The sequence below is a fragment of the Pseudophryne corroboree genome, chromosome 4 (genome assembly GCF_028390025.1).
Source record: "Pseudophryne corroboree isolate aPseCor3 chromosome 4, aPseCor3.hap2, whole genome shotgun sequence".
Taxonomy (NCBI): Eukaryota; Metazoa; Chordata; class Amphibia; order Anura; family Myobatrachidae; genus Pseudophryne; species Pseudophryne corroboree.
In genome coordinates this window covers 642,451,841-642,471,280 of record NC_086447.1, presented here as the reverse complement: position 1 = coordinate 642,471,280, position 19,440 = coordinate 642,451,841, and the positions used below count along the sequence as shown (strand labels likewise).

At 43.6% G+C, this 19,440-nt stretch overlaps 1 protein-coding gene across 2 annotated transcripts in view; it reads left to right on the top strand.

Annotated features, from left to right (window-relative positions):
- The window catches only part of SMOC2 (SPARC related modular calcium binding 2), a 701,933-nt gene that overhangs the window by 141,607 nt on the left and 540,886 nt on the right, over positions 1 to 19,440 (top strand). For both annotated transcript variants that reach the window (XM_063917728.1, XM_063917727.1), the window contains exon 2: positions 11,942 to 12,113. In XM_063917728.1, coding sequence (XP_063773798.1) covers positions 11,942 to 12,113 — 172 coding nt within the window. The remainder of the gene's footprint in view (positions 1 to 11,941; positions 12,114 to 19,440) is intronic.

The following is a 19,440-nucleotide window of genomic DNA, read 5'->3' as shown; positions in this document are numbered from 1 at the left end:
TAAGGTGCAATCAGGGAGATTGCTGGACTAGTCAGGGAGTCTCCCGCAGAATGGAGTCGGGTAGGCTGGGTTGCTTTCTCCAAGGCTTGATACATCTTCCCCTCTATGTTCAAACAGCACTGACATGCAGTAAAAAGTCAATTACACTCTCCCTTCCTTTATGGAAGCTGAAGTGTAACTGATAGCTGGTTTTAAAACCACACAAAAATAGCCATAAATGGGTTGGATGGTCAGCAGTTAAAAGAAAGGCAATATTATGCAGTGTTTGCACAAGAACATATAAAATAAATAAGGCAGTGCTTGGTTAATCCTAAACTTCCCAGGGTACCAGCAGCATGACAGTGTAAATAAATGTGCTGTATGCATACATCTTTCATCAGAAATGTTTTTACTTGAAAATGATGACTTCATCTAGGAAACCTGTTAGGTATTGTTTTTAATCTACTGTCGGTGAGTAATACACTGGAAAATATATTAAACGTGTTTTGACTGTTGTGTATGTTTTAACCTTTTCAGGTTTCTGTCTTCTTTATATTACTAGAACAATGTGGCACTTTTTCTCATGTGTAATTTTTTATTTCTCTGCTTTTGCTAGATAGATATTACCTAATCAAAAATATTGGTTTGAAATCCATGCTAACTTTTGAATAAGAAATGCACTGCAGCGAAATATATGGCTTTCTAAATAATATTTACATGTATAACAGGATGTATTAAACACTAAACTCCAGTCAAACCTCTGAAAACTGCCATTTTTGGAGGTTTTCCATATACACGGTCGAGTCACATTTTTATGACCGCCTCCTACATTTGATGTCGGCATTGCGTAGCCCATGAAGCACGTCACGTGTCATGCGCTGGCTTGGTGGGTATATAAGGTTTGCGACAGGCCGCCTGCACACATTTCATTCATTGCTGTCATTGGTAAAAGGGGCGATTTATCCGAGTTGTAAAAAGGGATAATTATCGGTTTTCTGGCCAAGGGTGGCAGTATTTCTGAAACAGCGCAGTTTGTGACCTGTTAGCGTGCTGCTTGGTGAAGGTGCATCATGACTGGACAAATGGCACAATTGCGTATAACCAACGTGGAACTGCGGAGCACCACGTGCCTTTGATGTGAGAGGTGAACGTTGGCTACGTCGGTGCATGAGTACCGTCCGACACGCTACAGTGGAGCAGCTCACCGTCAAAATGAACCTTGGGGCTACCAGATTTGTGTCTAAAATGACAGTTCAGTCCCTCTTGCTGTTGTCCGTGTTGCACACGGCGGATACTCTGGCAATTAGCTAGTGGTCATAATAATGTGACTGTGTATATCAAGCCACGTAAAGCGAAGTCTTCACTTCTCCAAGGAATAGCTCTTATTGGAAGAGCTGTCTTGAGCTTAGTTAAATATTCATGCATGCTGCATGAAAAAAAATACAGCTATGCATGTGATAAGGGGTTGTATGTATTGCATAGAATATGCAATACATGATACATCCCACCCGTGGTCACAAAACAAAGCAGTGTATTGTGTTGTTCTATATAAAACATAAAGGACTTCAAATAAAATCACAGTAATTAATACAGCTGGGACTTGTTTTGTGGAGCACAGTGCAGTGAATTACACTGGTATTCAGACAAATAGATCACCATTACAGTTGAGCATTTTACATCACCCTGAGGGTTCAGGGCTTATCTATGAGTCTGTTGTAACTGAAACCCCCCATTTGACATGGTTATATACTTCTGTTTGGATACCAAATGCAATCAATTGTTTTAGAAGATAATCCCCACTAATCCTGATAATTGGGGTACAGCAGGATGCAATTCTCACAAAACAAGCATTTTAGAGAAAGGAAATTTACTAACATTGTTCAAATGTACAAATCTTGATTAAAAACAAGACCACCTTGGACAGGATGGTAATTACTATATCAAATAAGGGTGGGATATAAACTGTGTATATATATATATATATATATATATATATATATATATATATATAGTTTTATATGCTCTTGCTGTTCATCATTCTGTTGGTAGAGCGCCCCTTTCACAAATTTTCCTTGTGCCATTTGCACCGATGCCAAGTCTAACTCTGTAAGTATACTACTAACCACAAAACCTGTATTGGCAACCGTGCATATTGCTAATAAGCTACTGTGCACACCTATGTGTATATATACTGTAGTTATAAACATTGCAGTATACATATTTAAGAAAATAGAGCAGATGTACCAAAGCTTGTAAAGAGTGAGCAAGTTGCTGATAGCAATCAGTTTTGGTAAATTCCATAGTTAAGTAGCCCCCACAGAAACCTATGGGGGTTGGGTTTTTTTTATCAAAAAGGGGTACTGCAGCAGATATCTCCGGTATTTGCTGCGAACCTCCATAGATACATACTGTATAGGTGATACTTCACTTCATATATGAGGTACCCCACGAGAACTGATGTTTTCCAGGATATCTCACAAATATCTTTGATAAATAGGCACCTACAAGGCAAACAAAATAAATGCAGACTTAAAAACAAAGGGTAAGGAAGGGCCTCCTCATGAGATAGCTTACATTGCATTTGAAAGAGGATAGAGCTGATGAAACAAGAGGAACATGTACATCAGAGCAGAGATTCTGATAATTGTGAGGGTGCATCACTGTGAGTAATACATGTGAAATTATAGTAAGCCAGTGGTTCCCAAACATCCTTGAATCATAGCAACCTAGAGTTTCATGATTTTTTTCATGGCAACCGTAGGATAAAAGTTTTTTTATTGATACATTTGGAAAAAAAATATTAAATTAAGTAAATTGTCCTTACTTTGTAGTGTAAAGTTGTGCTTCTGATTGTCCACGTATTTTATGATTGGCAGCCACAAGCACTGGTTTTTCGTATCACATTGACCATAAATACTTTGATTTGGTTCTGGTCCACCAACCCAATTCATCCCTGCAAAATCCTTGTGCACTCCAGGGTGCCTAAAAACACAGTTTGGAGACCAGTGGCGTAAGCTCTAACAACTACAGTAGATGGGTTTGAAGATTTGAAGAGTATGATTGGGTATGGTAGGAACTTATAGAAATGGGTGTCGTTATACTAGAAGTCTTGTAGGCTGCATTGAGAGGTGGTTACCAGAGATTAGGTAAGGTGAACGTTACTAATAGATCTAAGGGGATGAGAGGTAGTGTATTTTCGCATGAGATTAGAGATGTATGAAAGTGTGGCACTGAGGACTTTGTAAATATAAGAATGTTATGATTCACAAAGTGGAGCAGCAGATGTGGAATGTGAGAGAGGAAGATTAGTCTTGCTGCAGAATTTTAGATGGATTGAATCAGGTATATATACTAAGAGGTTCCAATAGTCAAATGCAGGAGATAATGAGAGAGTTGGCGTTTGGTAGCTTTGAGTATGCAAAGGGAATCCTAGCGATATTTGTAAGCTGGAGGTGGGAAAGAAACTAGACAAATACAGAAGAGGAAGGGGTTAAGTGTGACTCAAAGTCAGCAGGCTTGATAGAAGAAGGAAATTGTGTTAGTGATGGCAAGGAAGACTTCTTCCTTGCCATCACTAACACAATTTCCTCCTTCTATCTAGTGTTTCTATAGTGTATGCCCAGCTTTAAGGTGAGGTGATGATTCTGTTTTGAACAATTGGAAACAGTATAGAGACAGCTGATCGATCTCACAAGATAGTACAGAAGGGTCACGGAAGGAGAAGTACGTTTGAATCACTAGCACAGAGTTGGTATTAGAAGCCAACTGAGCAATTAGTTCCCCAAGAGAAGGTACTGTATGTACAGTGAGAAAATTAGAGGATCAAGAACACAGCCTAATTAATAATTACATAATATTGCCCATTTAATAAAATTAATAAATAACATTTCTCTCTTTTAATTGAGTTTCCACTAATATATTAATGCAATATAATTTCCCTCATAAGAAAATTATCAGTGTAATATGTAATGATTGCATTCATTGTAAGTGTTTGGTTATGCCTCTCCTTTTGACTGGTCAGATAGATGCATCGGCTTTACATTGGATTAACGTCGGTTTTATGGCGATTAGGTCAAAATCCCTTTATAAAGACCCCCAACAAAATAGATGCACATTGATAGTGGCTTACAAACCCCATCATAACCACTGATAAGCAAATACAGTGATTTGGTTCATCAATTTCCTGATGGTTTTAAAATCCCTGAAAAACTGACACTTAGTAAATGATCCAAATAACGTTCACACAATGAAAGGCCACAAAGTATATATTTACATAGGATGGTGCTTAGTTATGTGAGCATTAGGAAACACTGTTGAATGGAACATACTTTGCTGATCCACTACTATACATGTATTTCTTCCTTAGACTGCTTTATATAAGTAATGTAGTCCAAGAAGAAATTTAATATGGATAATGTGACAGCACAAGGTACTGAAAGAAGAATCTGTATAACAAACCATGGAAAGCATTATTACAGTATAATGTATAGGCAGAGAACTAATAATGATTACTTTCTTCATAATGGGCAGTAAATTGTTGTAGATTTTTGCCAAGACGTCTAGTTTTATTTTACCAGTAAAACAAACAGTGGACGCACAATGCAGACAGCGACTCCATATAAAGATATGGACATTTATTCAACAGAGTTTACAGAACAGAACATGACGTTTTAGGACAGCAAGTCCTCATTTGTTTTGCTGTTGACATAGTGGTTTGGTGCTGACCGCCTGGAAATAGTGAGCAGTACAGGCGGAAGTGACGGGCAGCAATCCAATAGCAGAGTTTGAGCATCTCTAGTTTAGCTTTACTTTTCTGCTGTTTCACAATTCTATGACATTTGCATAATTATCTTAATGTGTTACTATTGTTAATTTTCATGTTGTTACTGTAGTTGTTACAACATTTCTGAACTATGGGGGTAATTCTGAGTTGATCGCAGCAGCAAATTTGTTAGCAGTTGGGCAAAACCATGTGCACTGCAGGAGGGGCAGATATAACGTGCAGAGAGAGTTAGATTTGGGTGGGGTGTATTCAAACTGAAATCTAAATTGCAGTGTAAAAATAAAACAGCCAGTATTTACCCTGCACAGAAACAAAATAACCCAACCAAATCTAACTCTCTCTGCACATTTTATATCTGCCTTCCCTGCAGTGCACATGGTTTTGCCCAATTGCTAACAAAATTCCTGCTGCGATCAACTCAGAATTACCACCTATGGGGGTAATTCCAAGTTGATCGCAGCAGGAATATTTTTAGCAGTTGGGCAAAAATAAGAATTTACTTACCGATAATTCTATTTCTCGTAGTCCGTAGTGGATGCTGGGAACTCCGTAAGGACCATGGGGAATAGCGGCTCCGCAGGAGACTGGGCACATCTAAAGAAAGCTTTAGGACTATCTGGTGTGCACTGGCTCCTCCCCCTATGACCCTCCTCCAAGCCTCAGTTAGGATACTGTGCCCGGACGAGCGTACACAATAAGGAAGGATTTTGAATCCCGGGTAAGACTCATACCAGCCACACCAATCACACCGTACAACTTGTGATATGAAACCCAGTTAACAGCATGATAACAGAGGAGCCTCTGAATAGATGGCTCACAACAAGAACCCGATTAGTTAACAATAACTATGTACAAGTATTGCAGACAATCCGCACTTGGGATGGGCGCCCAGCATCCACTACGGACTACGAGAAATAGAATTATCGGTAAGTAAATTCTTATTTTCTCTGACGTCCTAGTGGATGCTGGGAACTCCGTAAGGACCATGGGGATTATACCAAAGCTCCCAAACGGGCGGGAGAGTGCGGATGACTCTGCAGCACCGAATGAGAGAACTCCAGGTCCTCCTCAGCCAGGGTATCAATTCGTAGAATTTTGCAAACGTGTTTGCCCCTGACCAAGTAGCTGCTCGGCAAAGTTGTAAAGCCGAGACCCCTCGGGCAGCCGCCCAAGATGAGCCCACCGTCCTTGTGGAATGGGCTTTTATTGATTTAGGCTGCGGTAATCCTACCGCAGAATGCGCCAGCTGAATAGTGCTACAAAACCAGCGCGCAATAGACTGCCTAGAAGCAGGAGCACCCAGCTTGTTGGGTGCCATCAGGATAAACAGCGAGTCAGTCTTCCTGACTCCAGCCGTCCTGGAAAAATAAAATTTACAGGGCTCTGACTACGTCCAGCAACTTGGAATCCTCCAAGTCCCCAGTAGCCGCAGGCACCACAAAAGGTTGGTTCAAGTGAAATCCTGAGACCACCTTCGGGAGAAACTGAGGACGAGTCCTCAACTCTGCCCTATCCATACAGAAAATCAGACAAGGCCTTCTACATGACAAAGCCGCCAATTCTGACACACGCCTGGCCAAGGCCAACAGCATGACCACTTTCCACGCGAGATACCCTAGCTCCATGGTTTTAAGTGGCTCAACCAATGTGACATTAGGAAATCCAACACCACGTTGAGATCCAAAAAGTGCCACAGGAGGCACAAAAGGAGGCTGAATATGTAGTACTCCTTTAACCAAAGTCTGAACTTCAGGCAGTGAAGCCAGTTTTTTCTGGAAGAAAATCGACAGAGCCGAAATCTGGACCTTGATGGACCCCAATTTGAGGCCCAAGCGTCACCCCTGCTTGGAATCGACACAGTTGAAATTCCTCCGTCGGGGCCTTCATGGCCTCCCACCAAGCAACAAATTTTCGCCAAACGCGGCGATAATGTCTTGCGGTGACATCCTTCCTGGCTATGATCAGGGTAGGGATGACTTCCTTCGGAATACCCTTTTCCTTTAGGATCCGGTGTTCTACCACCATGCCGTCAAACGCAGCCGCGGTAAGTCTTGGAACAGACAGGGTCCCTGCTGCAGCAGGTCTTGTCTGAGCGGCAGAGGCCAAGGGTCCTCTGCCAGCATCTCTTGAAGTTCCGGGTACCAAGCTCTGCATGGCCAATCCGGAACCCCGAGTATGGTTTTCACTCTTCGCCTTCTTATTATTCTCAGTACCTTGGGTATGAGAGGTAGAGGAGTAGACACATAAACCGACTGGTACACCCACGGTGTCACTAGAGCGTCCCCAGCGATCGCCTGAGGGTCCCTTGACCTGGCGCAATATCTTTTCAACTTCTTGTTGAGGCGGGACGCCATCATGTCCACCCGTGGTCATTCCCAACAGTTTACCCGCATTTGGAAAACTTCTGGATGAAGTCCCCATTCTCCTGGGTGTAGGTCGCCCATCGGAGAATCCTTGTGGCTTCTGCCATCGCCATCCTGCTTCTTGTGCCGCCCTGTCTGTGTACATGGGCGACCGCCGTGATGTCGTCTGATTGGATCAGTACCGGCTGGTTCAGAAGCAGGGGCCTTGCTTGTCTTAGGGCATTGTAAATGGCCCTTAGCTGCAGAATATTTATGTGAAGCGAAATCTCCTTGGAAATTTCTTCCCTGTGTGACTGCACCCCAGCCCCGAAGGCTGGCATCCGTGGTCACCAGGACCCAGTCCTGTATTCCGAATCTGTGGCCCACTAGTAGATGAGCCCTCTGCAGCCACCACAGCAGCGACACCCTGTTTCTTGCTGACAGGGTTATCCGCTGTTGTATCTGTACATGGGACCCGGACCATTAGTCCCACAGGTCCCACTGGAACGTCCTTGCGTGGAGTCTTCCGAATGGAATTATGCTTCGTACGAAGCTACCATTTTTCCCAGGACTCGTGTGCATTGATGTACCGACACCTGTCCTGGTTTTAGGATGTCTCTGACTAGAGATGACAACTCCTCGGCTTTTTCCACTGGAAGAAACACTCTTTTCTGGTCTGCGTTCAGAAACATTCCCAGGAACAGAAGACGTGTCGTCGGGACCAGCTGTGACTTTGGAATATTGAGAATCCAGTCGTGCTGTTGTAGCACTTCCCGAGAGAGTGCTACCCCCACTACCAACTGTTCTTTGGACCTCGCCTTTATCAGGAGATCGTCCAAGTACGGGATAATAAAAACTTCCTTCTTGTGAAGGAGTATCATCACTTCGGCCATTACCTAGGTAAAGACCTTCGGTGCCGTGGACAACTCCAACGGCCGCGTCTGGAACTGATAGTGACAGTCCTGTACCACATATCTGAGGTACTCCTGGTGAGGGGGGGGGGGGGAATGGGGACATGCAGGTACGCATCCTTGATGTCCAGGGAGACCCTGTAATCCCCCTCGTCCAGGCTCGTAATAAGCGCCCTGAGCGATTCCATCTTGAACTTGAATCTTCTGATATAAAAGTTCAAGTATTTTAATTTCAAGATGGGTCTCACCGAACCGTTGCGGTACCACAACCACTGTGGAATAGTAACCCCATCCTTGCTGAAGGAGGGGCACCTTGACAATCACTTGTTGTGATTATAGTGTTGAATATCCACCAACACCGTCTCCCTGGCAGAGGGAGGTGCCGGTAAGGCAGATTTTAGGAAACGGCGGGGGGAAGAACGTCTCGAACTCCAGCCTGTACCCCTGAGATACTACTTGAAGGACCCAGGGATCTATGTGAGAGAGCCCACTGTCCTCTGAAATATCTGAGACGGGTCCCCACCGTACCCGGGTCCGCCTGAGCAGCCCCAGCACCATGCTGTGGACCTACCGGACGCAGGGAGGACTTCTGCTCTTGGGAACTAGCTGTGTGTTGCAGCTTTTTCCCTCTACCTTTGCCTCTCGGCAGAAAGGATGAGCCTCTAGCCCACTTGTTTTTCTGGGGCCGAAAGGACTGTACTTGATGATACGGTGCTTTCTTTTGTTGTGGGGTAGCCTGTGGCAAAAAAATTAATTTCCCAGCAGTAGCTGTGGAAACGAGGTCTGAAAAACTATCCCCAAACAGTTTTACCCCCTTATAGGGCAACTTCCATGTGCCGATTCGAGTCGGCATCGCCTGACCATTGCCAAGTCCATAACCCCCGTCTGGCGGCAATGGACCTAGCGCTTATTTTTGATGCCAGCCGGCAAATATCCCTCTGTGCATCACGCATGTATAAGACCACGTCTTTTATATGCTCTATTTTCAGCAAAATATTGTCCCTATCCATAGTTATTTTCCGACAGGGAATCTGACCACGCAGCGGGAGCACTGCCCATCCATGCCGAAGCAACGGCTGGTCGCAATATAATGCCCTAGTGTGTGACCATATCTTATAGGGTAACCTCCTGCTTTCTATCAGCAGGTTCCTTCAGGGCGGCCGTACCCGAAGACGGTAGTGCCACCTTTTCTGATAAGCGTGTAAGCGCTGTATCTACCCTATGGGGTGTTTCCCCGCGTGACCTATCCTCTGGCGGGAAAGGGTACGCTTTTTAGAGCCCCCCATGACATTTGAGACGCTGGAACAGGCACAAGCTGAGTAGCCGGCTGTTCCGTGTCGTCGGCCTTTTATGTAAGGAGTTGACACTTTCACGTTGATCCTTCCATAAGTTCAACCACACCGGTGTCGACCCCGCAGGGGGTGACAACATATTTACAGGCATTCGCTCCGCCTCCACCTCATTATCCTCCACATACCTGTCGACACAGCCGTACCGACACACAGCACACACACAGGGAATGCTCTGATAGAGGACAGGACCCCACAAAGCCCTTTGGGGAGACAGAGGGAGAGTATGCCAGCACACACCAGGGCGCTATATATCACAGGGATAGCACCTATAAAAAAGTGTTTTCCCTTATAGCTGCCTATATGTTGTATACTGCGCCTAAATTGTGCCCCCTCCCTCTCTTTTTAACCCTTTCTGTAGTGTATTAACTGCAGGGGAGAGCCAGGGAGCTTCCCTCCAACGGAGCTGTGAGGGAAAAATGGCGCCAGTGTGCTGAGGAGATAGGCTCCGCCCCTTTTTCGCTGACTTTTCTCCCGCATTTTTATGGAATCTGGCAGGGGTTAATATACATCCATATAGCCCTGGGGGTTATATGTGATGTATTTTTGCCAGCCAAGGTGTTTATATTGCTGCTCAGGCCCCCCCCCCCCCCAGCGCCCTGCACCCTCAGTGACCGGAGTGTGTGGTGTGCATGAGGAGCAATGGCGCACAGCTGCAGTGCTGTGCGCTACCTTGGTGAAGACTGATGTCTTCTGCCGCCGATTTTCCGGACCTCTTCTTGCTTCTAGCTCTGTAAGGGGGCCGGCGGCGCGGCTCTGGGACCGGACTCCGAGGCTGGGCCTGTGTTCGGTCCCTCTGGAGCTAATGGTGTCCAGTAGCCTAAGGAGCCCAAGCTGGCTGCAAGCAGGCAGGTTCGCTTCTTCTCCCCTTAGTCCCTCGATGCAGTGAGCCTGTTGCCAGCAGGTCTCACTGAAAATAAAAAACCTAAAACTAACTTTTTCTAAGAAGCTCAGGAGAGCTCCTAGATTGCACCCTGCTCGGTCGGGCACAAAAATCTAACTGAGGCTTGGAGGAGGGTCATAGGGGGAGGAGCCAGTGCACACCAGATAGTCCTAAAGCTTTCTTTAGATGTGCCCAGTCTCCTGCGGAGCCGCTATTCCCCATGGTCCTTACGGAGTTCCCAGCATCCACTAGGACGTCAGAGAAACCATGTGCACTGCAGGGGAGGCAGATATAACATTTGCAGAGAGAGTTAGATTTGGGTGGGTTATTTTATTTCTGTGCTGGGTAAATACTGGCTGCTTTATTTTTACACTGCAAATTAGATTGCAGATTGAACACACCACATCCAAATCTAACTCTCTCTGTACATGTTATATCGGCCTCCCCTGCAGTGCACATGGTTTTGCCCAATTGCTAACAGAATTCCTGCTGCGATCAACTTGGAATTACCCCCCATATACAGATGTGTTCTTTCTTACTGTTGCTTCAGTTGTGCCACATAGCCCCTCTCAAAACAAGGAATTAGCAGCGCTGAGCAGCTTTTATTGCTTAAAATGTGCATCTTCTTAGCATAATCAAAACATACACTGTACATCCATAAAACGAAATTGCTAGCATACACTGATCAATTTGGTGTGTGACATTTGTGCATCTGTTTACGACTGAGTCTGAATCTGTGTAAAAAGTGCTTCTATGCGAGCAGTCATGGCTTTTCCTCTCATCGAGTTCGATGTGCTTCAACTGTGACTTTGTACATGTGTAACACCAATTCCTGGGTGGTTAAAGTCGCAGTCCAGCGTCTGTAGTACACTGTAATCTGCTTTTCGCTGAATCTGCAGAGCAACTTATGATGGCCATCACTAGGTCGATATCACGTATGAATGTACGATTTAGACGCGTCATATGATGCATTGTGTGCACATCATACGTGTTTTGGGTATGATTACGAGGTGATATATATATATATATTTATATATATTGTAGGAGAAGTTTAAGACCTTTCTCGCGCTAATGATATATAGAGCTACACCTTAGGGAAAATACCCCCTGTTAGACGGGGTATAATAGTTATGAACAGTGAAGAAAAGGTTTCCCCAGGGAGCTAGTGATATTCTTTGGTATGTCAAAGTTTTCAGTTATACAATAAAACAATCATGAGAAATAGACTTATTTATTTTATAAAATACAGTAAAAGAAGCTTTATCACAATTTGTCCAAGGTGACAATAAATGATGTTTCGTACAAATAGTTGTGTTGGTAGCAATTCATTTCAGTCACACATCGACATGTCGATGTATGACTGAAATGAATTGCTACCAACACAACTATTTGTACGAAACATCATTTATTGTCACCTTGGACAAATTGTGATAAAGCTTCTTTTACTGTATTTTATAAAATAAATAAGTCTATTTCTCGTGATTGTTTTATTGTATAACTGAAAACTTTGACATACCAAAAAATATCACTAGCTCCCTGGGGAAACCTTTTCTTTACTATATATATATATATATATATATATATATATATATATATATATATATATATATATATATATTATTATTTTTTGTTTGTTTTTTGAAGCAATGTTTTCTTCTGTTCTTTACTTGAAATTTATTTTGCTTCTATTTTAGTTTCTGAGAGTGGACCAAGACAAAGACAGAGAATGCAGTCTGGATTGTGCGGGTTCTCCATCTAAACTTCTCTGCGCCTCAGATGGAAGAACGTTCCTTTCCAGGTGTGAATTTCTGCGAGCTAAGTGTAAAGATTCTCAGCTGGAAATAGCATACAGAGGAAACTGTAAAGGTAAATAAGTCAAAACAGCTATGTGACAAAATAAGTTAGCATTATCTTATTTAATGTAAATTATATTTTGGTATAGTGAAACACTCAGGAGGAAGGAGGACAACCTTCTATAAGTAGAGACGTTGACATACATAAAGTAGCAACTAATGAGTTTCTAGCTAGCGTTTATCTAGTACATTCTATAAATTGATAACTAGAGTGTGATTGTTTACTATTGGCAACTACTACAACTGCACTTTTTAGAAAGTATGATACATTTCCTTAGTTACTATTTGATACAAGGGACAGTAATTGATACTATTTGATACAAGTTATTTGTACAGTACATGATCATATTCTATTCACCTTGGGTTTTTTGTTGTTGCATATATTGAGTTTTGAATTAAACAAATGCAATCTATAAAAACGACTCTAGTAAATGTGGAACCCCACGCAAAAAAAAACAACAACAAACAAACAGACAACATGTACGAATAAGTTCACAGGATAATTTAGAGCTTAACACATTTGAAGGGCTGGGCAGTCACTGCGTGCTAAACCATGTAACTTGATTAAGTCTAGTTTTAACATTATTGTAACCCCAAAAAATATTATTTGTGGTTACTGAAAATCCCAGTATCATTCACTGGTAGGGAAAGTGCAGCCGATAGTGACAACACTGCTATTCATGCAGTGAATATTGAAAAAAACCCATCAGTAATGCATCTCTGTCAGAGCCATAACTAGATATCTTGGTGCCCTGTGCCAGAGAGAGAATTGGTGCCCCCCCCCCACTGCCCCCCCCACCCATATTTAAAATATGGACAATGTTGATTAATCAGGTAAACCATGTAGTGTCATAATTAAGTAGCCAGTGTTTACCATGCACAGAAAGTCTATAACTTACCCAAATCTAAATCTCTCTGCACATTACATCTGCCCCACCTGCAGTGGAACATGGTTTGCCCAGTTGCTTGCTTTTTTGGTTTGCTAACAAACCTGAATAACCCCCTGAGTGCACTGAAGTTGTGCGACAAAAATATAGGGGCCTGACATCATGGGTAAGGGGAGTGGAAGTAGAATAATACCAATTCACATTACACTGCACAGTAGTGTCCGCTAATCACATTACACTGCACAGTAGTGTCCGCTAATCACATTACACCGCACAGTAGTGTACATTATGACTCCCCCCCCCAAAACCCCTCTCTATGCATCACTCTCTCTAAATTTATTATAATGTTACCTGCCCATTAAAACCCCAATGCCTCTCTTTAATTTATAACACAACCTTCCTTAACAATAAGGATGCCATAATTCAATAATGATATATTTTTAATATTAAACAACTTTGTACAGCAGTGCAGCACTTACCACCCCCCTACCGACCCCAAATATTTTTTGTGACTGAGGGCAGTGGGGGTACACTGTCACTGGTTGCTGCACCTTCGTTGCTCCCTCACTGCTGCTGCTTGGCTCTGTACTGTAGTGTAGGCTCTCTGGACGTCACTGGCATCAGACTCAGTGTTCACTTAGCTCCTGTCCTGCCTGATCTGACTCTCCTGAATCCTGACTCTCTAGTCCTTCTCCCCACCCAAAGTCTGCAACTCCTCATATAGGGCATTAGGGGAATGAGCCAGGTAGAGACGTCATGAGATCTCTCCCAGTACCAACAGACACTGCAGGAGATTAGGGAGCTGGAAGTGGGTGGAGCACATGTGCGGGCAGCTGCAGCGCTGTCCGCTCTAATGCATGTAGTGGTATGCCCGGCAGAGAAGGAGTCGGCGCACCGCTAAATACATTACAGCAGACAGCACTGCACCTGGCATCAGTGGCACATAGTACATAGGCGTTCGTGGGTGGATGCGGGTGGTTCTCCGCCCACAGGGCATATGCACTGTGTGCTGAGCACCATCGTCACCACCCCAGTGATGGTTCTAATCTCAGTGGCTACAGTATAAACATACTTATCAACAGACTGTGCCAGGACCTGCTCTTCTGTGATAGGGATGTAGTTTGTGGTCAGTTCTGTGGAGGATTTGTAAACTGGTGGAACTGATGTCACTCAAAGCAGTACAGTTGTAAGTAAAGTGGTCCCAGCAACCTCCCTCCTGATGTTACTCTCTGCTCACTGCACATACACTGCCCCCTCACCCCCTGCACATGCACCCCCGCTCCCTGCACACATGAGCAGTGCTAAGCAAAGTCTGAGCATGAGCATAACATGTGCACATTGGTGCATCAAACCAAGCTTCATTTTTGGATGCAACGGCTTATCCTGGGCTCAAAAGATAAGGGCCTTGAAAAGAGTTGGGTGGACATCACCAGGACTTCCTGCAAGTTTATCAAACTGCTATATATACAGAATATATATATATATATATCCTATATAATAGCCCAGATCTGTGACTCTGTGCCTGTGTGTCTAACGCTGGGCGTGGCTATGAGCTCTCATTGGGTTAGTGGCAGGTCTATCACACCCAGTCCACAGCTGATTGGGCGAGAAATGCCCTCCCACACAGGTTACATCCAATGGGAGGCTCTACCCTTTGGCTGCTGTGTGTTCCCAGAGCAGGATTAACAGTGGGGCTGATGGAGCTGCAGCTCCAGGTCCACACCCCAAAATAGGTCCACTGCATCTGCAGCAACCTACCCTCCAACAATTTACACATAAAATTGCTACAAAATTGAAAAGGGGGCGTGGTCACGGGTAAAGTGGTGTGGCCACGCCCCTTTGCCTATACTTTCAATGGAAGTTTGGCGAGCCATAAATCGGAACAGACCATAAAAAAAGGTACTGTACCATACCCTCCAACCTTTTTAGCAGGTACAGTACCTTTTTTTATGGTCTCTACCGATTTTTGGCTCTCCAAACTTCCTTTGAAAGTATAGGAAAAGGGGCTTGGCCCTTTCCCGTGGTCACGCCCCCTTTCCTAATTTGTACCAATTTTTATGTGTAAAATGTTGGAGGGTATTCTGGCGTGGTGCCCATTTTCCCAGTGATTTTCCTACTGTGCATGCGCGAAACACTGGAAAAATGGCGCCGCCCCATCTTCCCAGTGATTTCTGCAGCGATGCTGATTCTCTGCAGGACTCCGGAGGGTAAGTATTACAAATAATGGGTGCAGGGTGCGCGGTGTAGGCCCCCCTGGACCCCAGGGGCCTGTGTACACCGCACACACTGCACCCATTATAAATACACCAGTGTCTAGGACCAGGTGCGAAGAAGAGATACAGGCTTGATCCTAAACTCTCAGTATTGAGCTTTCTTAGTTCTTGCTGTATGTGATAGATTGCTACTATGCCTTGCAGATGTTTTTAGTTGCATTTGTATGTTCAAATAGCTTCAGCATTGCACGCTCTGCCCTTTTGCCCCTTCAGATAAACTCCGGTGAATATTTGCTTTTATTTAGACAGTACTGGATGTTAACTGATCTACAGCTAATTGGAAGAATAACATGGTGTTCAGGAACAGCTTAGGAAAACATATTAAATGTATTTAATAAAACACTTTTCTTAATCTGTTTGAATTTGTTAACTCCATTGTTTACATACTGTTAAAGGTTAGTCACAGAAACAAATGTGCTAATTCACAGCATTTTCACCAATCTCTTGTTGCATACTTATCAACACGTACAGTATAAGTCTGTTGCAGTTGCGCCCGGAAATGCTACAGCCACAGGCATAATTTGTAATAAACACGGATTGCACCCATCACACTATCACAGCTTTGCCCCTGCAACATAAGTCTGTCATTTATAAAGCATCATCATACCCCCACCCACTTCACTGAAGAAGTGGTGGAAGGGGGGGATTTTTGCCCACTCTCCCAAGAGTTGGGAGAACAGCTCCCCCAAATTAATGATGATTCCAGGCGAGCGGTAAAGTTTGGGTTGGAGGGGGACTGGAAGAGCAAAAATTGTCCCATACTGTCCACAATAAAGATACATGTGTCATTTTGGAGCTGCATCAGATTGCAGCTGCTGAACTCCTGGTGCAATTTTTTTAACTAATGAAGAAGGCCATTAGGGGGTGCTATAATTGGCTAAAATCTGACTCTCCCCCACTTATGCTAATACTATGGTAATATTGGTGCTGGGATTTATTTGCACTATTTTAATTGCTAATTAATCAAATAATTGCTAATAAATCATAGTTTTATTTTCATTCCTTAATGTAGAAGGTGATAGATTTGTGCGTTTATCTTTACTAAAACCATTTTGCTTTTGCATCTTGGTATAATTTCTGAGGCGAGCATGCTACACTTGCTGAGCGTGGCACATCTTGCGTGTAATGCACCGTTTTCCAGGGCACTTTTTGAGTTTGTGATATGGACACAAATTTCCAACTCAGCCACTAAAACAGAAGAGGAAACAATAATATGACATCCTGTGTGGGATGTAATGTAGGAAGAAATTGCCGGATGTCGATATTGGATGTTTTTTTAAAGGGGCAATCACTCACAAGACATGATTTTACCTTTTACCTTGCCCCTTTATAAAAACGTCAGAGATCGTCCGGCATCCCACTCCTCCAGCAATCTCGGACTCCATTACATCCCACTGTATAAACAGTAGTCAAAGGGCCTAATTCATGTTTGTGCACACTTTTCTACGCAGCCTATAGAATTGCTAATGACAAGTGAAGCTGCTGTCCAGAAAAGAAGAAGCCATCACAAACTCATACACACCAGTGCGTACACATATGCAGACTATTTCCTTTTTTTTTTTTTTTTTGAAAGAATATTTTATTAGGTAATGCAGAATTAGGTTACATCAAATAAAAGAAAACAGCAGACTTATTATGTAATCTCACCAAGACATGGTTATACTGTAAAGAGAGTCTGCAGTCTAGTAGACATCATCAGAAATCAGTAAAGGTGTAACCTATCATAGTACTGAAATAGAACATAACATTTTGTTTACGTGAAGAAGAATATACTAGTCAAAAATCTGAGCAATGTGCAACAGAATGTAAGAGAATAAAAAGAACACAGAACTTTAAAGAATATGTAAAGAGAGAGACAAGAGGGTAGAAAGGGTATAAAGAGGGAGAGCATGAGAAAAGGGGGAAAAAGAAGAAAGGGAGAGGTAGGACAAGGGTTGGGAGTCATAAAGTCAGAAACGTAGCCGAAAGATAAAAGTAATTAGGGGGAGGGGTTGCCAGTCGGGGTGTATCACCATGCTAAGGGAATTCAGATGAATTCAGATGGTTGACAAGGGAGGTTCAGCATTGTTATAATCGGTCCAAGGTGACCAAACGCGGATAAATTGAGTCGGGGTGTCATGTATAACTGAGGAGATTCGTTCCAATCTATAAGTTGACCATATGGCATTGATAGTAGCAGGGATGGGAGGGGGGGCGGTGGACTTCCAATGTGCTGCAATTTGACATTTAGCGGTGTTAAGTATATGATTAACCAATTTGTGTGTGGGGCGTGGGAGGTTGGGGATCGGTCTAGCTAAAAGAGAGTAAAATGGTGAGGAGGGCATATCAAAGTCAGTAACATTTTTAATCAATTTGTGTATTTCCTGCCAATATTGATTTATACTGGGGCATGTCCACCAGACGTGTAATAAAGATCCCCTCTGGCCACATTGTCGCCAGCAGAGATCCGAGGCATCAGGGAAAATGGCACGGAGTCGGGTCGGAACTAAGTACCATCGGGTATATAGTTTATAAGCATTTTCTTTAATGCGCACCGAAATTGAACATTTAGATATGGCCAGTTTAATTTGAGACCAATCGTTGGGAGTGAGAACCTCTCCCGTGTCACTCTCCCATGCCAGTTCGTGGGATTCCTTAACGGGTTGATTGTGAGATAGTAAAATCTGATAAATTGACGATATGAGGCCTTTAGATAAGTGGTGTGAACGACAAAGAGATTCAATAGCTGAAGTGGGTACGAGGGGAGTGCCTGGAGAGGGACGGTTAAGTGAGTGGTAAAAATGTCGGATTTGTAAAAATTGGTAAAAAACTCTGTGGGGGAGATTAAAGCGCGATTGTACGTTAGCAAAGTCTGGGAAGGTGTGTAAGGGAACTATGTCCAGAAGGAACAAAATATTATGGGCAGTCCACAGTGGGAAATGACAGTGGTCCATACCGGGAGTGAAAGCGGGATTGTTCCATAAGGGGACCAGAAGGGGGTGAAACGAACAAAGTTTGTAGAAACGTGTACAGAAATCCCATATGGATAGTGTGAACCGTACCGTAGGGAGAAAGGACGAAGTTGGCGGGCGATGTGCGCGTGAGCACCATAAGAGGGAAGAAGGGGAATAGACCGACAATGTGTGGGCTTCTATGTGTGTCCAAACTTTCTGGTTCGGTGGGGCATGCCAATGAATACAAGAAGCTAAGTGGGTGGCTCGATAATATTTAATAAGATCAGGTATGCCTATTCCCCCTGAGGATTGATGTTTGTGCAGTATTCGCATTTTAACCCTCGGTTTTTTGGTTGCCCATATGAAATTTGAGATGTCTCGTTGCAAGTTCTTAAGAATTGAGGTGGGGATATGAATTTGTAGCGTCTGCCACAAGTATAATAAGCGGGGTAGAATGTTCATTTTGATCGCCGCGGTGCGACCGAACCATGATATATATTGTTTATCCCACGTTGATAGGTCCGTTTTAATAGAGGCTAGCAACCTGGGGAAATTGGCAGCGTATAACCAAGGATATGATTTAGTTAAATAAACCCCCAAATATTTGAGCTTCTCAGGTTGCCATTGAAAAGGAAAGTCCGTTTGAAGCAGTGCTAGATCTGAGTATGGGATGTTAATATCTAAAAACTCAGTCTTATCCGTGTTGATGTTATAGTTTGAATGTAAGCCATAAGTGCGAGCCTCAGCAAATAAGGTTGGGAGGGAAATAGTAGGATTGGTCAATGTCAGTATTACATCGACCGCGTATAGTGCTAACTTATGGTCCGAGTGTCCCACCCTAATACCCGTGATGTTGTCATTAAGCCTAATCCTCGCTGCGAAAGGCTCCATGATGAGGGCAAACAACAGGGGGGAAAGAGGGCAACCCTGTCGGGTACCGTTTTTAATTTGGAAGGGCTCGGAGGTGAGGCCATTTACCAATACGGAGGCGGAAGGGTTATGATAGAGGGAATTAATACCATTAAGAAAAGCGCCTCGAAATCCCATATGACTTAGGGTTTGAGTCAAAAACGGCCAGGCAACCCTGTCAAAGGCTTTTTCGGCATCGAGCGCCACCACCAGGGTCGACAACGAGCGGGTTGTCGATATATGAATGAGATTGATCAGACGCCTCGTGTTATCGGAAGCTTGTCTGTTGGGGATAAAGCCCACCTGGTCCGGATGGACCAAGGACGGCAGTATAGGGG